Genomic DNA, 23,329 nt, shown 5'->3' on the forward strand with positions numbered 1-23,329 from the left:
ACGCGACAGTTCGAACTCCAAACGCGCTCCCGTCGACTCCGGAACTCCACCACCGCGAACGGCGGTGGCGGAGTCGACGGGGGAGCCGCGGAGTTCGATCCCGCGGCATCTGGACAGGTAGGAAATTCGAACTAAGGTAGCGTAGCTGAAGTCGCGTACCTTAGTTCGACCCCCCCCCCCCCGGTAGTGTAGACCAGGCCTTAGCTTCGAACATATGCAAAGCAGCAGATTTGGATTTATTTACATACAGTGCTCTCTGATGATGAGCATATGTTCTACAAGTGTTTTTTGGCCTCTGTCACAGACAACCAAGGGATCTGTAGAATCTTACTGACGAGCTGAGCGGTGTCAAGATAAACCTTTTTATTGGGAACAGCAGCTATGTACAGAAATGAGGTAACAAAAAACTTTCTACTACCGTATGTAGCTGCAGCCTGCGACTGCCCTGTGCTGTGCTCCTTTGGTTCTGTCCCTGGGAGGAAGTGTCTCACAGGAAACCAAGGACTGTATAAAAAGTGTACAGGAAGTGTGGCATCTCTACACTTCCTGTAGGACTTAATCTGTAGCACTGGAATCTTCAGATACAAAGATGTACGGTTGCAAGACCTCTGCTTGACAAACCCCTTTGGGCATGTCTACACTGCTTCTGGGAGTGAGCCTCCCAACTCAGGTCCACAGATTTGTGCTCATGGGGCTTGCACTAGGACTCTAAAAATACCTATGTAAATATTGTGGCTCAGGCTGGAGCTCAGGCTCTGAAGTATGGGGGAGGCTTAGGAGTCCAAGCTCCAGCCCAAACCACAGCATCAAAGCACTGCCTACATCGCTATTTTTAAGAGCAGTAGTGTGAGCCCTGCTAGCATGAGTTTTGCTCCCAAATGCAGTGTAGATTTGCCCTGTTTAGAGGCACAGACAAGGAACATTCTTTAAGATTTGGAGGAACCTCAGATTTCCCCATTTCTCACTTAGCCAGACCTGAACTGAGGAGAAAACACTTCTAAGGGAAATGGAAGAAACTGCTATAGGAATGGAAGGCAAACCTCTCTCACTTGCAGAAGGCACTTCAAGAACAGAAACAGACTTGAGTGATGGTCTTGGGTATGATGCAATAGCTATTACTAGACCTTCTCTACAAAAGCCCATGTCAAACATTGATACCATTCTGATTCCCAACAATCTTTTCTTTCTTTCCACTGTGGTGAAGCCTGTATATTTTCCCTCCATAAATCTGTCATCTGAAGAAGGATCTAAGCTGCCCTGGTCTTCTGTTTTATTGGATTAGTGCACAAAGGGGATAGACATTAGAGGCACTTTGAGGGTGGTAGCTTGATTTCCACAGCTACCAAGACCATCATGGAGGACTTGCAACTGTAGGCCTCTGAAGACTTATTTTCAGAGGGTAATATAAAGGGGAGGTTGTCTGTGACTTCATATTTCTTCCTGCCTAAGTCGTGTGTGACGTCTCGCAGGGCTGCCTTCTGGCTCCAGTTCGTTTTTTAATATTTATATTTTAACAGCTTGAAGCCATTAAATAGGTGATGTGAGCTGGGCTTTTCATTGTTTCAAAACAACACCTACATTTGCTTGTCATTTACGTCAGAACCTGGCAGCAGTCTCCTTGTCAAACTGCCTAACAGAGACTTTCTGCTAGCTTGCTGGAAAATATACTATGCCTTAATCCAGGGGTTCTCAAACTGGGGGTTGGGACCCTTCAGGGGGTTGTGAGGTTATTACATGGCGGTGGCAAACTGTCAGCCTCCATCCCAAACCCCGCTTTGCCTCCAGCATTTATAATGGTGTTAAATATATAAAAAATATTTTTAATTTATTGCACTCAGAGGCTTGCTACGTGAAAGGGGTCACCAGTACGAAAGTTTGAGAACAATCAGACTAAAACTGAAAGGGTGGTACAGAGCAGGCTGTAGGGACTGAGGATCTCCAGCTTGCATTTTGACAGACTAGTTTATTTAGCTAGTGATTTTCTTGAGAACCTTAGTGACATTGAGAACTAGAGCAGGTTGGGAATTTTTTGACAAAACTTTTTGTCGAAAAATGTCAATTAAAACCAATTTTTTTCATGGAAACATATCAGCATTGCAGAATAACCAATAGCCTAACGGTTAGGGCATTCACCTAGGATGTGGTCAGAAGCATGGACTCCTGGGTCTCCTACATCCCAGATGCATCCCTAACCCAGGGATCAGCATCCTTTGGCACACGGCCTGTCAGGGAAAGCCACTGGTGGGCCGGGATGGTTTGTTTACCTGCAGCAGCCGCAGGTTCGGCCAGTCACAGCTCCCACTGGCCGCAGTTCACCATTCCAGGCTAATGGAGGCTGCAAGAAGCGGCATGGGCTGAGGGACCAAGGTCGCCGAGTGTGGGTTCGGGCCCCGGTGAAAATTTTTTTCGGGCCTCCCAGCAAGGGCGGACTGGCTAAACAGGGCTGACGAAGCCAGGGAAGCCGGGCCCCGGGCCCCCTTATGGACCGCCGGCCCCTGGTAATTTGTACCAGCTTCCCCCCCTCTCGTTGGGCCTGTGAGGGATGTGCTGGCTGTCACTTCCCACAGCCCTCATTGGCCTGAAATGGCAAACCGTGGCCAGTGGGAGTTGCGATCGGCAAAACCTGCGGACGCTGCAGGAAACAAACCATTCCAGCCCGCCAGCAGCTTTCCCTGATGGGCCACGTGCCAAAGGTTGCCAATCCCGGACTTAACCACTAGTTATTCTGAGATGCGGGTTCTCATATTTTTTCAGATACCATTTCAAAAACATTTGGAGTTTTTTTCAGGCTTTTGGTGAGGCTGTGAATTTCTATAACTAATCCAGAGTTGATTAATGGTTGATTTTTAGAATGGTCCAGTCCATAGAATAGACCAGATGATGCCCCAGGCAAGGAGTGTCTTTGGTGCCCCACTTCCGTTTGTTAAACTTTTTAATACCTTATTTTTTATTGCATTTGTACCCCATTACATGTCTTTGATATATGATTTGCATACATGATTTCTCCCTGTCATATTCAACAGTAAATTTGCATGCTAGGAGCTGTATTAATTCATGCCATATATAAGCAAATAAAATATTAGTTTTCTCTAAGCTCATAGAAACCTTTTTAATTTTATGAATAACTGAAATGTACTAACGTCAATCAATTGAACTGTGCACCAACATTGGGTGGACTAGTATTAAATAGTGTTACAGTAGGTGACAGTCTTAGCATGTTAACCCTAGTCCTTTAGTGCAAAAGGTCGCTTTTCTTGCCTTTGCCCTCACAAAACTGAAGCACAGCATCAGAGAGCTCCAAAAACTGACTAATGGCATTTTCAAGCAATAAAATAGCAAGCAATGTCAGTCTCTCATCAGCCATCATTGATTGAAGATCTGTTTTAATGAGCCTGAGCTTCGAAAAGCTGTGCTCACTTCCAGCAACTGTGACCAGCAGCATGAGCAGAATCCTCAAAGCTATCTACCCATTAGAAAAAGTGTCCTTCAGCTTTGCATCATGAATGAATTGGAGAACTTGGAGTGGAGAGTGCTTCCCATGTTGCAAAATGTGACGGATGTTGTCTAACTTGACATAGAGGTCTTTATAATCGAAGTCCAAATATTCCCCATGCGTCAGCATCCAGTGAAGGTCTGTACAATTGTTCAAGAATCCGCTGGCAGCTTACTAAGGTCATACAACACTCTTTCCCCCCCAAGGTCTTTTCATGGTGCTTCATTTGTCCAAACCTTTCTTCGATGGACACATGAGCAGTGTCAATGAGCAAGCAAAAAACCCTCCTGCTTGAATTTTTCTTCTGAGTTTCCCATCACCTCATCTCTGCCCTCATAACCAAACTGTTTTTTCTTCCGATGAATACAAGTTTCCTTGAAGACAGGCTTAACTCCTAAGTTTTCCGTCATTTCTTTGGCAGTAATGATGACATCTTCAAATCCATTGTCTCTGTAGGACACAATGAAATCAAGGCAGCTTCTCAACAAAGTAGTAGTGGTAACAATGTCCATTGACTGAGTTTGTAATGCCTTGCTTACAACATTTACGTGGAACAGGATATCGTGCCAAACCACAACTGAGACCAGAAATTTGAAGTTAGTGATCTAGTTTGTCAGCTTTGCGCCTTGTGTCAGATTCCAGCCTCAGCTTTACTTGATTGTACCAGTTCCATCAGGGCGTTGTAAACCTCAGTCACTTGGTACCTCACTGGCCTTATATTGTCAATGAGGCTCTCCTAGCGAGTGTCACTAGCAGCTTCATGGTCAGATTTGTAACATTGTCTGTGAGGCTCTTCCATTTGATAGTTGATGCTGAAAACAGGACATATATCCTTTGCAGTACTCCAAAGAGACATACTGAATCTAAAGAAGATGACGCTGCATCCGACACAACCAGGTTGAGCAAATGGCAACCACAAAGCACAAAGAAAGCTCTTGGATTCAGCACAAAGATTCTTGCTTGGATGCCACTGTTTTTTCCCTTCATGTTCACACAGTTGTTGTAGCCTTGGCTGTGGCAGTCCTGAAGCTTTATTTTATTCTCATTCAAAATGTTCATAAACAATTCTGTTCTGTTAGACCTTTTCCAGTAGAGTCATCCACAGACCAGAAATAGATAAAGTGTTCCTTTACTTGGATACAGCCACCTTTGTCATCAACAAATCTTACTGTAAATGACATCTTTTCACTGTGACTAATATCGAGAGTGCAGTCTATTATTACAGTGTAGTACTTTGCTTTGCTGAGCCACATCAATATGTTATCAAGCACCTTCCTTGTCATAAGGTCAATCAATTCATTTTTAATTGTTTTGCTGCAATAATGGTCCACAGCTTCTTTATGAACTATTTGACGCACATGCTCACGCATGCCATCATCGTGTTTCCCAAGGAGCTCCACCAAATTGAGGAAATTACTGTTATGTTCAGCAAACAACTTATTTGATGAGCTCTGGAAAGCCAAATTATTCTTTGCAAGGAAGAGGGTAACTGAGATCAGACACTCAAGCACATTCCTCCAAGGCTGGGTTTCTTCATTAACAATGCGCTGGTTTTCTGTGTTTGTGCATTTATTCTGCTTGAGCCTGGACTTGGTTGATCTCCATCCATTTGGAGTAGGCTGTAAAATGGCCAGATGCTTCTGTAGGGAAAGTCCCTGGCGGGCCGGGCCGGTGCATTTACCTGTCCCTTCCGCAGGTCTGGCTGATCACGGCCCCCACTGGCCACAGATCACTGCTCCGGGCCAATGGGAGCGGCTGGAAGCGGCGGCCAGTACGTCCCTTGGCCCGTGCCGCTTCCAGCAGCTCCCATTGGCCCGGAGCAGCGATCTGCGGCCAGTGGGAGCTGCGATCAGCCGGACCTGCGGATGGGGCAGGTAAACGCACCAGCCCGGCCCACCAGGGACTTTCCCTTCAGAAGCAGCGATACAGTGGTTGGCAACCTGCGGCCCACGGGCTGCACGCAACCTGTCAGGGTAATCCGCTGGCGGGCCGTGAAACAGTTTGTTTACATACATGGCTGCCCGCAGCTCCTAGTGGAATCTGTGACCTTCATGAAAGACTCGCAGCCTTATTTATAACAACATCCCTGACATGCTGCTCACCCTAAACTACTGACATGTACTCTTAACCTGAACTTCATCCTAACCTAGTATTTGTCTGGGAACAGGTCCCAGGCCTCTGGGATCTCCTGGCTATTGAGCCTGTGTTTTCATTTGCTGACCTCTTCCATTCTCTTTGTAGTGGACCAAGTCCCTCTAATGTGTCATCTCCAAGCCAGGATACAGTGTCGAATCAGAGATGGTAATGTAACAGTAATGCTATTTGCAAATGTTACATGTATTATCGGTTCAGTGCAGATGCATCACTGAGACATGGGTAGTGAGCAAATGGCAAAATAGAGGTTGTTTATACCTGTTGAGTTCAAATACTGCATTCTGATTGGTTGACCCATATAACAATGATATATTGCACAAGCATTAAGTGTTGTTGCTATAAAGCTCCATAGCAACAACAAATCTGTCTGTGTATGTCACCAGAAGATAGTGCTGTCCATTGACTAGAATAAAAGACCACTGCTGTCAACTAATTAGATTAAAAAATCTTACCTGTATAAAATAAAGCACAGATGGGTGAGTTTCTTAGGCACATGGGTGGCCTGATAGCCTGGAACTCTATCAAGTGGTTGCTATTGTTCCTGTTCCTCCTCCTCCATTGGCCTAGCATGGCTTGCCTCTATTTTTCCCATCCATTATTTTATAGGGGTGGCTGCCTGGCAGACTTGGGACCCCCTGTAACCACTCTATCCATCTCTCTGAGCCTGCTAGGGCGAGAGCTGGCTGGAATGCCTGGCCGTCCTTCCCAAGGTGAAGGTCATTATGGTGGAACCAACACCTCTTCTGACTGTGGACAGGACTGCAGGTTTTGTGACCAGCATGAAGACCAGTTGGTGGTCTCTAGCACTTTCTCTGCTTTTCCCAGAACCCTTCCCAGGAAAACTGGTCTGGAAACTTCAAAATTTCATTTTAAAAGAAATGTTTAGTGAAATACTTTTTCCATTTCTTGACCAGCTCCACTTCTCTGCCTCAAGGTGCCACTTACCAGGTGGGCTCAGGGAAAAGAAATAACATTTGTAGCAAAGTATGACTGTATATGTAATGGTTGGGCATGAGGGAGGTGGTTTTTAAAACCCTTTGCAGGTGGATCCCCTCATTACAGGAATTGCTAAAGATCCCATCTGTGGATGAAGACGGGAATGTAACCGGGCTCAGCTGGAGAACTGATTGACTAGAAAGAACTCTAGGCTCATGGGTTTGTTTGGCAGGATGTGGAGACCAGATTCCTCCTATAACAAGGACAAGGAGATTTGGTAAGAAGCCCTTTTGCCTTGGTTTGCTGAACTCTGGCTTTGCCATTTTAGACCAGCTTTCCAATCCCAATATTAGTGCCAGTTTATTATTTGTATCTTGGAGCCCAATCCTGCTTCCATTGAAGTCAGTGGCAAAACTGATTTCAGATCATAGCAGGATGAGACCCTTTTTACATTTATTTACTTATTTTTATTTCATGTTTCCCCATCCCCAGTACTGAAATCACTGCTCACATCCATCTCCAGTGGTACTTGAATAAATCCTCTGCTGTGATCTGCATCACCAACGTGCCTTTAAAAACAAGCCAAGCGAACAGCACTAATGTATGCCCTGTCACTCTCGCCTGCTTTGATTCTCTCTCCCTCTGGAGTAACAGCAAACTTGCCAGGCATCCAGATTTTATTTGAATATACACAGCTGAAAACCAAAGTCTGACTTTTTTTTTTTACACTGGAAAAACAAGCATTACAAAAACATTTTCATTGCAAAATGAGTTGCAAAAGAAAATCAGTGGCTATTTCTTAGGTTACATGGGAGCCCTTTCTCTCTGTGTAGTGGGCTGAATGAAGCTCCTAGATGAGAATAATCCAGAATTTGAGGAGAATTTAGATTTGGATCTAAACTTTGAATTTCAGTTCCATTTCTAGTTATAAGATGACTCACATTGAATATTAATCGAATATAATGGAGCATTTTCAAAAGAGGTGGGTCTGAACTTCTGCACACTCGGGGGAAGTTCTGATCAGGATCCAAACCATACAGCTTGGGGCCTGCTTCGAGTATCCATAGCTATAGGACTTGTAAGTGGCCTGCCTCTTGTTTCTCTCTGTAGAGTGCAAAGGATATTTATTGAGCAAGAACCTTTTCTGTAATATTGTTTACATCCAGCCAAGAAGCGTGGTGAGCCTAACAGCTGTCCACAGGTACTTTATCTACGTGTTGGCATAATCAACAAGCTGAGGAGTAGAGAGAAGGCAGATGTGACTAATACACACAGTTGCTTCCCCAAATGAGTTGACACTCCCCCCACTCTCCAGAGATAGGTTTGGTGAGTGCACGTTCAGTGGTATACAGTGCCTAGAAACCCAAAGGCAGTTTAACTAAAGTTCAGTCCATTTGCTGCTAAAATTGCCTAGACTAGACCATGGCTATCATGACTTCCCTTCACGTTACAATGAAACAAGCTGCTTTTGTGGCCTTTAAATGCAGTATGAAAGTCCCCACCTATAAGCCAGGGGATGTTTTGTACACCCTACCCTTGCAATGCTGATCAGAACTGAGCACATCACTAAATGGCTTACACAGCTTGCCCGTATCTGTGGGAGATAAAAGTTCCTTTTTCACCTCTGGACATTCCAATCAAAACTGTAGAACGTTCTCTGACTGGCTCTGTCCTGCGCTGACTGGCTGTTTGCTGCAACCTTCCCCCTCCCTCTCCAGTCTCCACCTCTTCCCTCCACACCTGTCCCTCTTTCCCTCTTCTGCCCTGCCCCCTTTGTGACAGGGCAATTTCCTTCAATATCCTGGACAGACCTTCCTGAATTAAATCAAACCCAATTGAATTAAGGTCAAGCATATTAGGAGTTAATTATACTAAAAATGCAAACGATTCTGTATTATTGTGGGATTGAATGTCTCCAGGTGGAAAGTGTTTTGAGCTTCAAAGGATAGTTAAGAGGGTTTCCCAGGAAGTCTCTAAGGAGAGGTTATGCAAGATCTGAGCCTTTTGAGGCTTTGCCCTGAGGAAGGGACCTTTGTCTGATCACCTACTATGTGAGGACAAATCAAAGACCCAAGCTGTATAGAGGAGTGGCTCACAGATTTATGGGTGTGCTTGTTCTGAGCAAAGGAAGTTATGAACTTGTAACCACAGAAAAACCCTGTCTGGGGTTTGAAGGACTGTTCACCTGTCAGAGCACTTGTTAGAGGTGGGGTGATCTCTGGTAAACTTGTTAGCATGCATGGAAGTTCTTTTGTTGTTTTCTCTCTGCTTTTACCTTAATAATATATGTGCTTGCTTAGAAAGATCTGTGGGGTAATTTAATTGTGGAGAATTATGCTGTTTATAGCCTCTGAGGAAGGCTATAAACATTCCCCAGTCTGCATTGCTGGGGAATTCGTGGTGTAGGCAGGAGACTGTGCAGCGTGGAAATACTCTGATCAGGACGGGGTAAGATGCATCTCTCCACGCAAGATAGGTGATGACTGGGAGCTGGAAGGCGAAAGTGGGCACCCTTGCTGGGCCATGGAGGGGGAATTCAGGAGCCATTGCCCTGAACTGTGACAACCCTCTTCCCCCTCCCCTTCTTCTTTCCAGTTAGCAGATCCCCTCCTACATAAACTGCTCCCTCCCCCACGAAAAACTGAAAACAACAGTGGGGCTAACATGACATTTGCTACCATCACTCTGTTCACTCTGCTTCTGTGTTCTACCCCTTCTCCCACCCAGTGTGTGTCCTGTCTCTTCACATTGTGAGCTCTTTGGGGCAGGGACTGTTTACTGCTCTGTTTGCACAGCACTTAGCACAACGACTGGGGCGCCTAGATGCGACAACAATACAAATATGACTCTCAGTCGTTAGTCAAGAGGCTGTTAGCTTAGTCAGATCCTTACTGCATCACTCAAAACTTCCTTTCCTCCTCTCTCAAATCTCCATAGCAGGAAAAAACGAGTGGGTGGGTTAAGTGCGTTTCTAAAGGCTGAATTCAGATAAATGCTAGTGGTAGGAAGAGGGGCAGCACTCTTTTCTCAATAGAAAAGTGAATGCGATGTGCTGGTGAGCACTTCCAGGCGGCTATGTTCTGAGTTTCATTCCAGCGTGGAACGCTATATAGATCAGTTTGGATGTGCAGTGGTAGCAGCATGTTTCACATTTAACTAAGTGGAACCAAATGGAACTATCTCTGAGCCAGCACGATGCCTTCCAGGAGAGGACTGCAGCCAAACCCAGACTTCAGGAACATGCACAATAAAACGTACCCTGATGTTTACATGTTATGAAGCCTTCATCTTCTAATGGTGACAAAGGATTGTCTGTACTGCCTCCTCCCCACACCCCTGTCTGCTTTAAGCCCTCTGTAAGTACACTGACCTGAGAATAGGGAAGTTTGAGAGTATGGAGTGCTGTCACATCCCCCCAGGTACAAATGCATTAGCGGCCTCTCAAGTAAAGGAAACCAAGCGACCTCTGCTCAAATGAGACTGACTTATTCCTTGAGAAACTGATTTCTGTTTATTTTACATCTAGCTCTTTACCATTCTCTTATCTATTTGATTATAAAGCACTTTATGCTGGTGGGTTAAAATAGTCACCCCCATCTTATAGACAGGGAAACTTAGATACTCAGAGGTGAAGTGATTTGCCTAAATTTGCAAAGCCATGGGAAAGCTGAGACTAGAACTGGAATCTCCTGAGTCTAAATCTAGTGAGATCCTCCCCCTGGACTTCGCTGCCTCACTTCTCCTTTCTGAGAGTCCGGTGTGACAGAACATTACCAGTGGCTGGATGATTAGCAGCCCAGTTGCCATCAAACAGAGCTTGCAGTTAAGACCAGTTGACCCTGCACAGGTACTTCAGAGGCTGCAGAGAGCTATTCCCATCCCACAGCCAGCACACAAGTGTCAGGGGCAGCAATGGTTTGGCTCAAATCACTGGGGAGCATACTAGGGGGAGGCAGATAGTACTGATGGCAATTAGCTTGGAGTGTGTGTGTGTGTTTCTGGGTGGAATGAGAGCAGGGTCATGGTCCTTCCCCTCTCAAGCCAGCTGGGCAGCCCTACCGGAGTGCTGGCTATACCCTTTTAAAAGGACATAACAAGATCTGTCCCTCAGCATCTTATCCTCCTTCTCCTGGAGGCCTCCAGGTATCATTGCTCATGTGGAGCTCCTCCTCCTACTCCCCAGTGTGCCTCCACTTCTGTAGTGGCATAATTTGGCCCTTCACATCTAGTGACTTTCATGCAGTGGAGTGCAAAGCCACCTCTGTATAATAAAACTATTGTGCTCTATAGAGAAAGTGCTCAAGCCAGAGCCACTCTTCAACATCCTCTCCGTATTGAGTGAAGGTGGAGCACGTGTGCTAATGCAGTTGCTCAAAGGGAAAAATAATACTTTAAAACAAACTACACTGTACAGGGGCGGCTCCAGGCACCAGCATGCCAAGCTCGTGTCTGGGGCGGCAAGCCACGAGGGGTGCTCTGCCGGTCACTGCGAGGGCGGCAGGCAGGTTGCCTTCGGCAGCATGCCTGCGGAGGATCTGCTGGTCCCATGGCTTCGACAGACCTCCCGAAGGTGTGCTGCTGAATCTGCGGGACCGGGGACCTCCCGCAGGCCGCTGAAGGCAGCCTGCCTGCCGTACTTGGGGCGGCAAAATACCTAGAACCGCCCCTGACACTGTACACGTGTGTGTGTTAAATGTTACAGCCTGCTCAAGTAGACCTGCATGTGAGCAAGGGCAGAATCAGACCATTAACTTGACAATGAAGGGAAGCAAAAGCTTCTGTTTGTCTCTTTACCACTTTAAGAATGTTGCTCTAGTGGAGGGTAATCATAGTAATGGAAACTAAGCATGGAGTCTTGCTTGTGCCCCAGTTACTGCTGTTCAGATTGCAGTCTCTAGCTGTTTGGTTAATGCATTAACCATCACTTGTCGTGCACTTCTGAATCCTAAATCTGATTCACTCTTTTGTGGCTCTTGGCCGTTGTTGTGTGGCTCTTGGCCGTTGTTGTGTGCTGGCCCTCACGGCTGGTGTATAATGTTTGTTGCTTAGATTACAAAAAGGACTGTAAATAAAATGCAACAAAACCAGAGTTAAATTATATTCCTTACATTTGGTGCTTCCAACTTTGCCTACTGTAGGAGGAAGGTTTTTTCAGCACTGCTTTTCTCCAGGATTACTTTGCCAGAAAATAGGGATTTCCAGACTGGATCACACCCAAGGTCCATCAAGTCCGGTATCCTGTCTCCAGCAGTGGCCAGCACCAGATGCTTCAGAAAAAAGTGCAAAAAATAAATAAATTCCTAATTACTTGTAATTAGAGCCCGGTTTAAGTCCTGAAGCATAAGTTTTAATATCCCTGTAATCGGTTGAGCCGGGGCTCGACCCTCCTGAGGGCAGGAGGGGAGCCACACCGACTCACCCCACGTCTTCTGTGAAACCGTCTGAACAATAGTAAACAGTGTTTAATCAATGAGCTCAAGCCCTTTGTGGCAGGGCTAAGCCGTAAACAGTACAATAGGCTCAGGCCCTTGGGTGCAGGGGCTGAGCAGCAAGCAGTACAATAGGCTCAGGCCCTTGGTGGCAGGGGCTGAGCAGTAAACAGTACAATAGGCTCAGGCTCTTTGGAGCAGGGGCTGAGCAGCAGGCAGTACAACAGGCTCAGGCCCTCTGGAGCAGGGGCTGAGCAGTGAACTAACAGTAGGCGTATAGGCCCAGGTCCTTACACCTGGGTGAGGGGGAAAACTGCCACCCGTGAAGGGGGTGGCAGGGGGGACACAGGCCCACCCACTCCACTGTGTCCCAGCCCGGGGCCCTAACAGCGGCTATCACTGCCACTGGTCAGTGGGGTCCTGACCGCAACACACTGACATCGGGACCTCTGCGTCTGTAGCCTGACAGGGGTCGGCTACCCCCGGGCTACTTCCACTTTCCCCCTCAGGGCTTACCTCGTCCGGGGCGCCCGCTCCAGGCCAGTCAACCTTCATAGGCTCCTCCAGCCCAGGGCTTGGTGGCAGGTCCGGCAGCTCCTCCGGGAAGTCCGGCCAGGCGTGCTCAGGCGGCTCCTCCGGGTAACAGCAGGGACGGGGAAGCTCCGGCGGCTCCTCTTCGTAGTGGGCGCGGGGGAGTTCCAGCGGCTCCTCCGGGTACTGGTCACGGGGAAGCTCCGGTGGCTCTTCGTCGTACCGGGCGCGAGGAAGCTCCGGCCAGTCAGGGCAGCTGCCTCGGGCCCTGGAGGGTTCCCAGTCAGGAACTCCCGCCGGCACGTCTGCTCCCGGCGGTGGCTGGGCTCTGACTGAGCTTTGGCGGCCGGCTTTTCTACTTCCTGTCCCGCCCCGTGACTTCCGGGGGGCGGGGACTGGTGGTGGTGGCTCCGCCCACTTGGGTGTCTGGGAGGGAGCTCCCTCTGCTGAGCAGGAGGGGAGCCACACCGACTCACTACAATCCCCAACATTTGTTAGCATCAATTATTATAACTCTGGGTATTCTTGTTATCCGTAGAAATGTCCAATCCCTTTTGGAATCTTGCTGAGTTTTTACCCTCAATGGACCTTTTGTGGCACAGTGAGTTCCACAGTCTAATTAGATGTTAAGGGAAAAATATTATATCACTGTCGAATTCGTCATCTTTCAATTTCATTGAACGTCCCTTTTTCTTCTTCTATTATAAGATAGAGAGAACAGAAGCTCCTCATTTCCTTTCTCTAGTCCAATCATTAATTTTATATACTTTTATCGTGTTCCCTGTAGCAGGGTGGTCACTCGCTCCTGCCTGGAAGGGCTTAAAACTGCCCTGGAGAGGGCTGGGGTAGGGGGAAAAGCTGGGCTGATTGGGGAAACAGCTTCAGCTGTAGCCAACCCCCAGACAGACCCAGCTGGCACTATAAAGGCCAGGGAAGCCAGGAGCAGGGAGACTCTCTCTCTGCCTTTGGAGAGGGAGGGACCCATTGGCATGGAATGGCAAACCGCGGCCAGTGGGAGCTGCGATTGGCCAAACCTGCGGACGCTGCAGATAAACAAACCGTCCCAGCCCACCAGCGGCTTTCTCTGATGGGCCGCATGCCAAAGGTTGCCGATTCCCTGCAATAAAGTCTTATAGACACCTTATAGAATTTTCTAGGATGGTGTTAAAATCTGTAGGGTTTTAGAGTATTTTCCAAATAACTCTGTTAATTTAATCCCTATTAAAGTCTGTAGGACTTTTCTCTAAGGACAGGAATCCTGATTCATAGTCCCTGGCTCTACCACTTAGGGCACTTCCCCCCGACCCCTGGTTTCAGACTCTCATCTCTAGGACCAGGATCCAGTACACAAAGTGATGAAATGTCTGTGCCTTGACCTGTTTCCTTCTCTAAAGGAAGTCGTAATAAGCACCTGTGAATAAAACTGCACATAGAAGTTGTTGTTTGAGATCTCTGATCATAGTTAATTATTTCCAACTCATCATTAGTCATTTCTATGGTAGGAAAAGGCAAATGTCTCTGATGCAGTTAAAATGTACAACTACAACACCTGGGGTGCTTTGTGTATTTAGGATTAATAAATAGCGATTACTGTATACAATGATGTGGGAACCATTCACTGAACATGTGGAAACGGAGGGCCTGATCCTCAGCTGGTGCATCTTGATTGTCAGCACATCAATTGGCTACTTCAGCTCCTTATACATGTTCAGTCACCTCATACTACTGAGTCATTACAATCAATAGAATAATTATATTCAAATTAGCTGTAAAGGAAGAGTGGTGATATTTTTAGTTACTTCTGATGTCACAGTAGCTCCATTTAAGAGTGACCTGAGGTTGTCAATAGCCTATATAGTCATATCAATCAGTTACAATTGTTAATAGCTTTGCTTAACTATAACATGATTTCTTCATGTGTGGCCTATGCACAAGACTTCAATTTGTAATTATATGGAAAATTTGCAGTGATTGCATTATTCTGTTAAGATAATTTCCAACAAAGAAAAGACTGACAGATGCTAAACTTCTTAAAGGATCCAGGTTTTAATTAATTTAAACTAATTGATTTACTTGTAAATTCTCAGAGAATTAATTTTGTTCTTGAAGAGTCAGTGCTTTAAGTTGAGGGAAGATTTGTTCTAAATTTTTATACATAAAGGAGGTTGAATCCCTGCTTTAAGTGCAAAATGGAACTCATGTTTATTTATGGCATTGCAACCACAGCCTCCGTGATATGAAATCAAAAAGTATACACAAAGCATACAAGTGACTGTAACTATAACTCACATTGACAGAAAGCTGGTTTTGCTGAGATTCATGGGGAAAGCGAGTTTCAATGCAAAAAGCTTCTTACTTTTTATCATGATCTACATAACTTATGTAGAACTGCAAGATAATAGGATATAGCATTTACAGTCTAATATCTATCCAAAATGCATATATGGAATGTAGTGGAATATATCATTAAAAATATGGAATACACTTTTTTAAAAAGCCAAGCTGATGAGCTATGTACATTTACTAACAAATTGTGTTGACACTAAAAGCACCAGAGCCCACACATCAGATTAGTTTAGGAAGCTGGATTCCAAATTGCAAAACCTTCTGAAAAAGAGCCATTGAACTTGTTTTAACTAGAATGGCACAAATGTATAAAAAAGAAGAACATTGCTGTGAATAGGGTTGCCAATTTTGGTTGGACATATTCCTGGAGGCTTCATCACATGCCATAATCTTTAATTAAAGATTATTCTTTAATTCCTGGAGACTCTAGGATAATCCTGGAGGGTTGGCAAAACTAGCTGTGAAAACAGCACCAAGGAATGTCTGAAATGACTTGCATGGGAAATGCATCATGAATAACTGTCCAAAGGATCCAGTTGTCTTACTGTTTTGAGATCTCTGGATGAAAACCTCTGTATCAGTGCAAAGAATTATTATTGAGTAAATTATGGGGGAGCTATGAACGATATTATGGATCAGATGTGAAGTTGCCCCAAGTTTTTGCATGTGGGGAGGGAGGAATTTGGATTTGGGTGTACAAGCCAAATATTTTGTGCCTGCAAAACTGAGATTTAGAGTGGGCAAAAATTGGTTACCCAAACTAGTGCATCCACAAACACTGAGAGTGAAATTCTGAGCATTCAAATTCAAATTTGAAAGTTTCTCTCTGTATATTTAGGAATCCACCAAGTTTCCTTCCCAATTCCAGATCGCATAAAAAGGGAAATGAGGGACATTGCTAAGTTTGAGACTGTTACTGGAGAGAAAAGGCTAGTAAAACCCATCTTGAGTCATTTAAATTCGGTTGGGAAAAACACAATGGGGAACAATCCTGACCAAGGGAATATGTTATATGATATGATGAGTGGGAATGGAGAAAAAGGGTCAGATTTCATGAGAGACAGAGTTAGGTATGACACAAAGGCACAAAGGAAAGCAAGCAGAGGCCAAACTATATATATAAAAAAAGCTATCTCTGCCATGCCACTCAGCATATTTAATAACCACTGCTAACACCTGGCTGTTGTATATCACTTTTCATCAGCCGATCTCATTGTTTTACAAAGGAGGTCAGTATCATTAGCCCCATTTTACAGATAGCTGATGAATAATTAATGATATAAGAAAAGATAATTTCCCTACAACTCTGCCTGCTTGTTACTTTACTTATTACTAATGAAACAAGTCAGATGACACATCTCTGATTTCTCTGATTCTGTGTTTCACTCCACCTCTACCTCCCCCATAATCTTTTTATTATAATCCATCTAACTGCAATATCAATCTCATTCTTGTGGGGTTTTTTTAAAATCTGATCATTTTATTCTCCCAATTCACATTTTACATTAGCCGTGTTAGATTCGCTGCTGTGTAAACTCTGGCTTGACAAAGAGACAATTTAAAAAACAAACAAGCATTGCCGCCTTGCTTATCTCCTCTTGAGTGCTTGATAGTAAACTGAAAAGAGTGGATGTCTGAACAAATTGCATCCAGAAGTTACCATTCCGTCTCCCTGCAAAATAAATAAATAAATAAATAAATACATGATGTCCCATAGGCCAGCTGGATCACATGACCAATGTCTGCAGGCCAGATGAGAGCTGCTTATAGGGCCCAGCTGGAAAGCTTTCTGAGAAAAATTTGTGACCCCCCCCACCCCCACATTCCCTCTCAGTTGTGCTTATTTTAAGATTCTGGCAACTAATGCCTGAATCTGCTGCCAGATTGTGCACATGTGCCCTGCCACTTGACTCTTTTCCCAGTCAGAGCAACCCTTTTGTCAATCCTATTTGATTATATTTTTTATCAGGTAAGTGCCTGTCTACGTGGTAGGACTCTCTCTCCTTGTAAGTGCTGTAGAAGAGAGAATTGTGTGCAGATATGTCTAAAAATGGCAATGTGCAAAAGGTGGTGTTTACACTGATTATTTTACTAAATGCAACATTTCCTTAGATAGTGAAATGTACAGGAGTCAGGTAAGTCACGGACAGGTATGTGTGTGTGTTACACACTGATCTGAAGATCAGTGTATCTTCTCCCTTCAGGCAGGTACACGCAGTCACTCATAACCCACAAATACAGTCACATATCCTAAATCTACCCTTTACCCCCCAGTTCAGTGAGCACAGAGGAAGTCATTAATAAATGAGATGAAGACTCAGAAACTTGGGCCTAGATCCTCATAGGTATCTAGGCTCCTAACTTCCATTGAAATCCATGGAAATACCCCTGGGCCTTGATGACTAAGATGAAAACTTTTAGTTTGAGGTTTGACCTGTGGCCACAAAGCAACAGTTGATGACATTTAATTTTTTTCATGGCCGCAGACTTGGATGCAAACTTTTAGCACATACAGGCTATCTACGAACACTTCAGGGTTGTGGCTCACTGCTGCTTACTGAGTCTGAACCATGTTTGTTGGAAAAGATCTATGAACTACTTAGCACACTTTGGTGCATTTAAAAATACCATATTTTAAACAACGGGGAAAACTCAAATTGTATTTACCAATATGACCACTAACCTCTGAACCAGGCCAGTGGGTTAGCAATGAAATTCAACCATGAGAAATCTAGGGGCCATTTGAACTAATGCCATTTCTGACATTAAATAAATTAGATGTGAAGCCATTTTGAACTGACATTAGAAGGGGTTGTATAACTCTACCGGTAGCTGTTTTTAGAACCGAGGCCTGGACTACATTTAAAATTTAAGTCGACCTAGTTACACCACTCAGGGATGTGAAAAAAAATCACACCCTGAGCACTGTAGTTAAGCTGACCTCAAGTTTGGTGTAGACCCAGCTAGGTGAACAGAAGAATTCTTCTGTTACTTTAGCTCAGGGAGGTGGAATCCCTACATCAATGGAGAAACCTCTTTCATTGCTGTAGGAAGCATCTACACTATGGCACTACGGGGTGAAGCTACAGCGCTGAAGCTTTGCTGTTTCAGTGCTCATAGTGTAGCCATAGCCTGTTTCAAGGTTTAAATTCACGCCCTTGTTCATTCTCTCCCAATGAATGCATAATTGTTAGAAGCAGATTTTTGTCATCCGATACTGATCGTTTGAATTTTTACAGTCTTCACAGTAAGTCCTGGCTTGACAGTCTTGGTCACTGACAATCTCTTATTAATCCCTCTGCAAAGACATCTAGCATTCTCGCTTCCCAGCTCTGCCCTACCACTAGGCCTCGTGCAATTTCCTTTAGGTGCAAGATGGTAATTCAGCCTTAGTCATAACATACTAAGGCCTTGGCTGCGCTCTGATCAGACTGTCAGCAAGGGTGCTTGCTTGCTATGCTTATGACTTGAGCTCTGCAAATCTGTGAATATCCACGGACCATGTCTGCAGATCGCGGATTGGATGCGGATACAAATTTTGTATGTGTGCCGGGCTCTACTTATGACTTGTTCTGTGGAGATTGGTGATCTTGGTGTAAATTCCAAACGTTTTCACACTGGTCAATGATCTGCCATCACATTGTGACAGTTTTCATTCACTACTCACGTGGATCTAGAGTTGGACTAGTGACCCAAAAGCTTTTGTATCTTATACTGTATCCCCAGAGCCACCCTTCACCTGCTGTTTTTTGTCTAGGTAGCTGCTTACACTTCTAATCATGTTTAATGGAGGATTTTTCTATACTTGGCAGAGTTGAGACGTTTCTCTCCTAGATGCTAATGAAGAGGCATGACTCATTATCTTTCCATCATCATGTAATTTAATGGAAGAGGAAGGACTAACTTTCAAGGGAATGATCCTGTATCTCATAGATGAACAGTCTCCCTCTAACATATTAAACAGTATCATAACCATACAGGGAACAAAATTGCTAGTTTGTTTTAATACCCAAGGATTTTCTGAAGATTAAAGAATTAATATTTGTGAAGCAACTTGAGATCCTTGGATGCATTAATTATCATTAGTGCAAGTATTGAATGAATTCGTTAGAAGGAAAAAAATCTGACAATGTAGCTTTTTTTTAAAAAAAAAAGCAAGAATTATATTTGATTTTTTTGTTGTAATTTTATTGATCTTGTTTTCCACTCATTGATGCAGCACTTAGTGGTCCACTCATGAAATGTCTTAGAATAAAACTATATATTCCCATTTTGTAGTTCTCTTTCAACATTTGATTTAATTGTATTTTTGTAATTAAAAAAAATAATAACCTAGACTAGACAACAATTTTAAAACTGTCCATAGAGAGAAAGCCCAGGCAAGTCAAAATTTAACAAACAGTAATAGGAGAGACCATATTTTCACCACCTAAAGCCAACTGTGACTACCTCTTTTCCTGTTCAGCAGCTCTTTTCCAGGTGAAACTGTTCTGAGCGGGCTGTATATCTGATTCAGATATCCCACCATGCTCCACTTGCTTAAAAGCATAGTAATAACTTCTCACTTTGACCACTTGGAAGAAGTGTTCAAGTAATCATGTCACTCTTTGATGGTAACAGAAGGTTTTCTTTATCCATTTTTTAGGAAAGAAAATAGGGGGGAAGATGACAAACTAGTAGTGATAGAAATCTGGAGAAAGTTTTTACTCATACAAGGTAAGTGGTTTGATATTAAATGTTACCAAACGGAATTAAAACAAGTATGTCCCATGGTTGTTTCGTGTCATGGTCTATACTATTATGTTAACCACTTTTCCAAGACTATGATAAATTTTGTACATAGTATGCCTTGTGAGATATCATTTGAAAACTCATAATCTGCCGAACATTATTGTCCTTGTAAAGTCAAGTGTTCTATCTCTTACTTAAGCAGCTATTCTCCAGCAAAGGGAAGGTGTGAATGAGAAATTTACATTTCATCACAGGGGTGGTACAACCATCGTGTCCACAAGAGACTACTTGTCGCATATACCCCAGCTAAGGTAATCCTCAAAGAGAGGAGAGTGATATAAGAATGAGACAGTGGCCTCCAACTGGCCTCTCTCCTCCTCCCATCTCTCTGCTCATGACATCAATGAATACCTGAAGGACACTGAATAAAGGGGGAAGGGTCACAGGCTGAAAGGAGACCCAGCCTGTGAAATGTACTGCACGGTGTGCTAAGACAAAACTTTTTGCTTTTAAGTTCATTTAGCTTGTTAAATTAGGTATTAACTTGTGTTTTACCCTTTTATTTTCTTTTGTAACCAATCCTGACTTTTATGCATCATCACTTGTAATCACTTAAGTTTATTAACTACGGAAAGATAGATGTTTATCTTATTGTTTTATCTTAACCAGTGTGTTTGGATTGGAGGGCATGCGGATACTCCATTTGGGATAACAAAGGCTGGTCCATTATCATTTTCCTTTGATGAAATGATGGACGTTCTATGTGCTTGTACTGTTCAGAAGGGTACTGAGCAGCACCAGACTGTGATGGGTGCCTGCCCCACATTGGGCTCTAAGGGGTTAATAGACCCCTAGGGACGCTGTGCAGGAGGCAGCCAATCAGAGAAGGGCTGAAGGGAGCAGCCAAGCAGGCCTATATATAAAAGGAGCTGCAGGGCAGAGGAGGGAAGTTCTCTGCTGGGATCCCAGGGAGGAAGGGCTGTGCCTCTGGAGGGCTGAGAGAACTGCCAGCACCCTGGACAGAGCAGTGCTGCTAGCAGGGACCGGGGGAGCAAGAGACAGCTCCTGGCTGGCTGCTGGGGTTTGCAGGCTGAGGCCCTGAGGTAAGGGCAAAGAGGATGCTGGGGCCACAAGGAAGTGGCCAGACAATTCACTGCAGTTGCCACTAAGGGAAATGGCTGCAAACAGCGGACTGCAGGTCCTCTGGAAGGGAGGAACACTCTGCGTGGCACAGCTGGAGGGCTGTGTTGCTGAAGCGGATGCTGTGGTCCTTGGAGAGATGTGGGTCCTAGAGCAGGAGTGATGGCAGTGAGACACCACCTGAATAGGGCACTGAGCTAATTCCCAAGACAGCCAACAGGAGGCACCACAGTAGCCATTACACAGATGCACGTTGTTAGGGGAAGAAAGCTGAGAGTAAGAATTTTCAGGTGTCGGTCTGTGTGTAATTAATGAGTGAGTGGTCAGAGTGCTCATGTCTTTAGCTGGGAGTGAATTTGCATGCTAAAGGCTGTGTGAACAGGAAAGAAGTTGATGATCTGACAACAAAGCAGTGTAAAAGCCACCCCAGTCTAGAAAATTAAGGGGACACAGCTGTTCAATGGTCCACCTTGTACCCTGGGTAATGTCACATACAGGTTCTTAGAGAACCCCTTCCCCAAGGAGGAAAAAGAGCTAGAGCCTATTCCAGGAACTTCACTTGTAGAGATTTAAAAAAACAACAAAAATAATGTCATAAGTTTATGAATGCTAGAGCCACAGCTTAATGGGCCCGTAAATTAGCTCTCACCTTTATTTTCTCCCACAAAATTAAGGAAGGAGAGTGTACCTGGTTTCTCCAGCTTCAGTGTCCTATCTTCCTTCCTGGGCTCTGTAGCTTTCTTCCTGAAGATTTAACTGCAGTCACAAGCATCTCCTTCAACAATGTACCCACCCAGCTTTGCTTTTTTCACCAGCTGCATTAAATATTAATGTTGCATGACCTCTTAAGATTTATACTGCATTCATTTAGCAATCGGAAGAGTCACTCTATTTGCTTTGTGCCTTGTAGCTGCAGACTAGTTTTTCAGGGCTTGGGAGATATTCTTCCACTAATTCTTGGATCTCTTCTGTGGTCAGCTTGCTCTGGAACCTTCCCATTTGGCATATTCATCATACTTCTGTTTCTCTGCTGCTCGGTGAATTGCAACCTGTTGTCGGTTTCCAATGGGGTGTTCTCCTGACTGTTTTGAGTGGAATTGTTGTACAACTAATGATCATGAACCAAACCAAGGTGGGTTTTTAGACACCAAAAATCCAAAATATGAGATTTCATACCTGACTACAGCACAAGCTCCAGCTGCATCCAACATGACTAACTTGAGAAAGTAAAATTTGAGACAAATCCTAGAATGGAGCATAACTTTCCTCTGAACACTGAATCACCTTCCCTGACTTTCCAGCATTTGAATGACAGATGTGGGTGGAAAGCAGAAATGATTCAATCTCAGTTCTAGCCTTTCTCCCAGTGGCAGGAGATCTATTGCAGGGACTCTGCTTCCAGAAGCAGGGCTAAGAAGAGCAGTGAGAGCTCATCAGTTCTAGTACTGTTGTCACAGTAAAATGCACATAATCTGTCCTCTGAATATAGTTTGGAGCTGAAGGTTAACAAGGGGCAATATCAGAAATTAAAGGAACACATTCAACTTGAAATCTAGTTAGCTTTAGGCCTGGTCTACACTATGGGGTTAGGTTGAATTTAGCCGCGTTAGGTTGATTTAAAAATGACTGCATCCACACAACCAACCCCATTCCGTCAGCCTAAAGGGTTCTTAAAATTGACTTCTGTACTCCTCCCCAACAAGGGGAGTAGCACTAAAATCGACTTTTCTGGGTCGAATTTGCAGATGCAAATCGATGGTATTGGCCTCCGCAAGCTATTCCAGAGTGCTCCATTGTGACCACTCTGGACAGCACTTTGAACTCCAATGTACTAGCCAGGTACACAGGAAAAGCCCTGGGAACTTTTGAATTTCATTTCCTGTTTGTTCAGTGTGGCGAACTCAGCAGCACTCAGCAGCACAGGTGACCAGGCAGTCCCCCCAGAATCGTAGAGCGTAGAATGTTTCTACGTTCCCCCATAATCTCCATCCCTGAGGTTATCGCAGATTAGAAGGTGAAAAAAATGCACTCGTGATGACATGTTTTCCGAGCTCATGCAGTCCACCCGCACTGATAGGGCACAGCTTAATGCATGGAGGCATTCAGTGGCACAGGTCAGGAAAGAATTAAATGAGCGCGAAGAGCGGAGGCAGGATGCGATGCTGAGGCTAATGGGGGAGCAAATGGACATGATGAAACATCTGTCGGGGGAGAAAAAAGACATGATGAAGTGTCTGTTGGAGCTGCAGGAAAGCCAACAAGAGCACAGAGCCCCACTGCATCCATTGTATAACCGCTTACCCTCCTCCCCATGTTCCATAGCCTCCTCACCCAGATGCCCAAGAATGCGGGGGGGGGAGGGGAAGGAGGGAGGCTCCGGGCACCCAGCCACTCCACTCCGGAGGATGGCCCAAGCAACAGAAGGCTGTCATTCAAACAGTTTGATTTTTAGTGTGGCTGCCTTGTCCATTATCTCATCAGTTTTTTAATTAATAAAGAAAGAATGCATGGTTTCAAAACAATAGTTTCTTTATTTCGAAGGGGGGAGGGTGATTGGCTTCCAGGGAAT

The 23,329-nt window shown here is 44.7% G+C and overlaps 1 protein-coding gene across 7 annotated transcripts in view; it reads left to right on the forward strand.

Annotated features, from left to right (window-relative positions):
- Positions 1-23,329, forward strand: part of SRGAP3 (SLIT-ROBO Rho GTPase activating protein 3) — a 300,075-nt gene that overhangs the window by 20,750 nt on the left and 255,996 nt on the right. For all 7 annotated transcript variants that reach the window (XR_005601272.1, XM_039547357.1, XM_039547359.1 and 4 more), the window contains exon 3: positions 19,540-19,605. Coding sequence is in view for 6 of the 7 variants with exons in the window: in XM_039547357.1 (XP_039403291.1) it covers positions 19,540-19,605 (66 nt within the window). In the remaining variant the exon portion in view is untranslated. The remainder of the gene's footprint in view (positions 1-19,539; positions 19,606-23,329) is intronic.

Source organism: Mauremys reevesii, linkage group 7 (assembly GCF_016161935.1).
Source record: "Mauremys reevesii isolate NIE-2019 linkage group 7, ASM1616193v1, whole genome shotgun sequence".
Classification (NCBI taxonomy): Eukaryota; Metazoa; Chordata; order Testudines; family Geoemydidae; genus Mauremys; species Mauremys reevesii.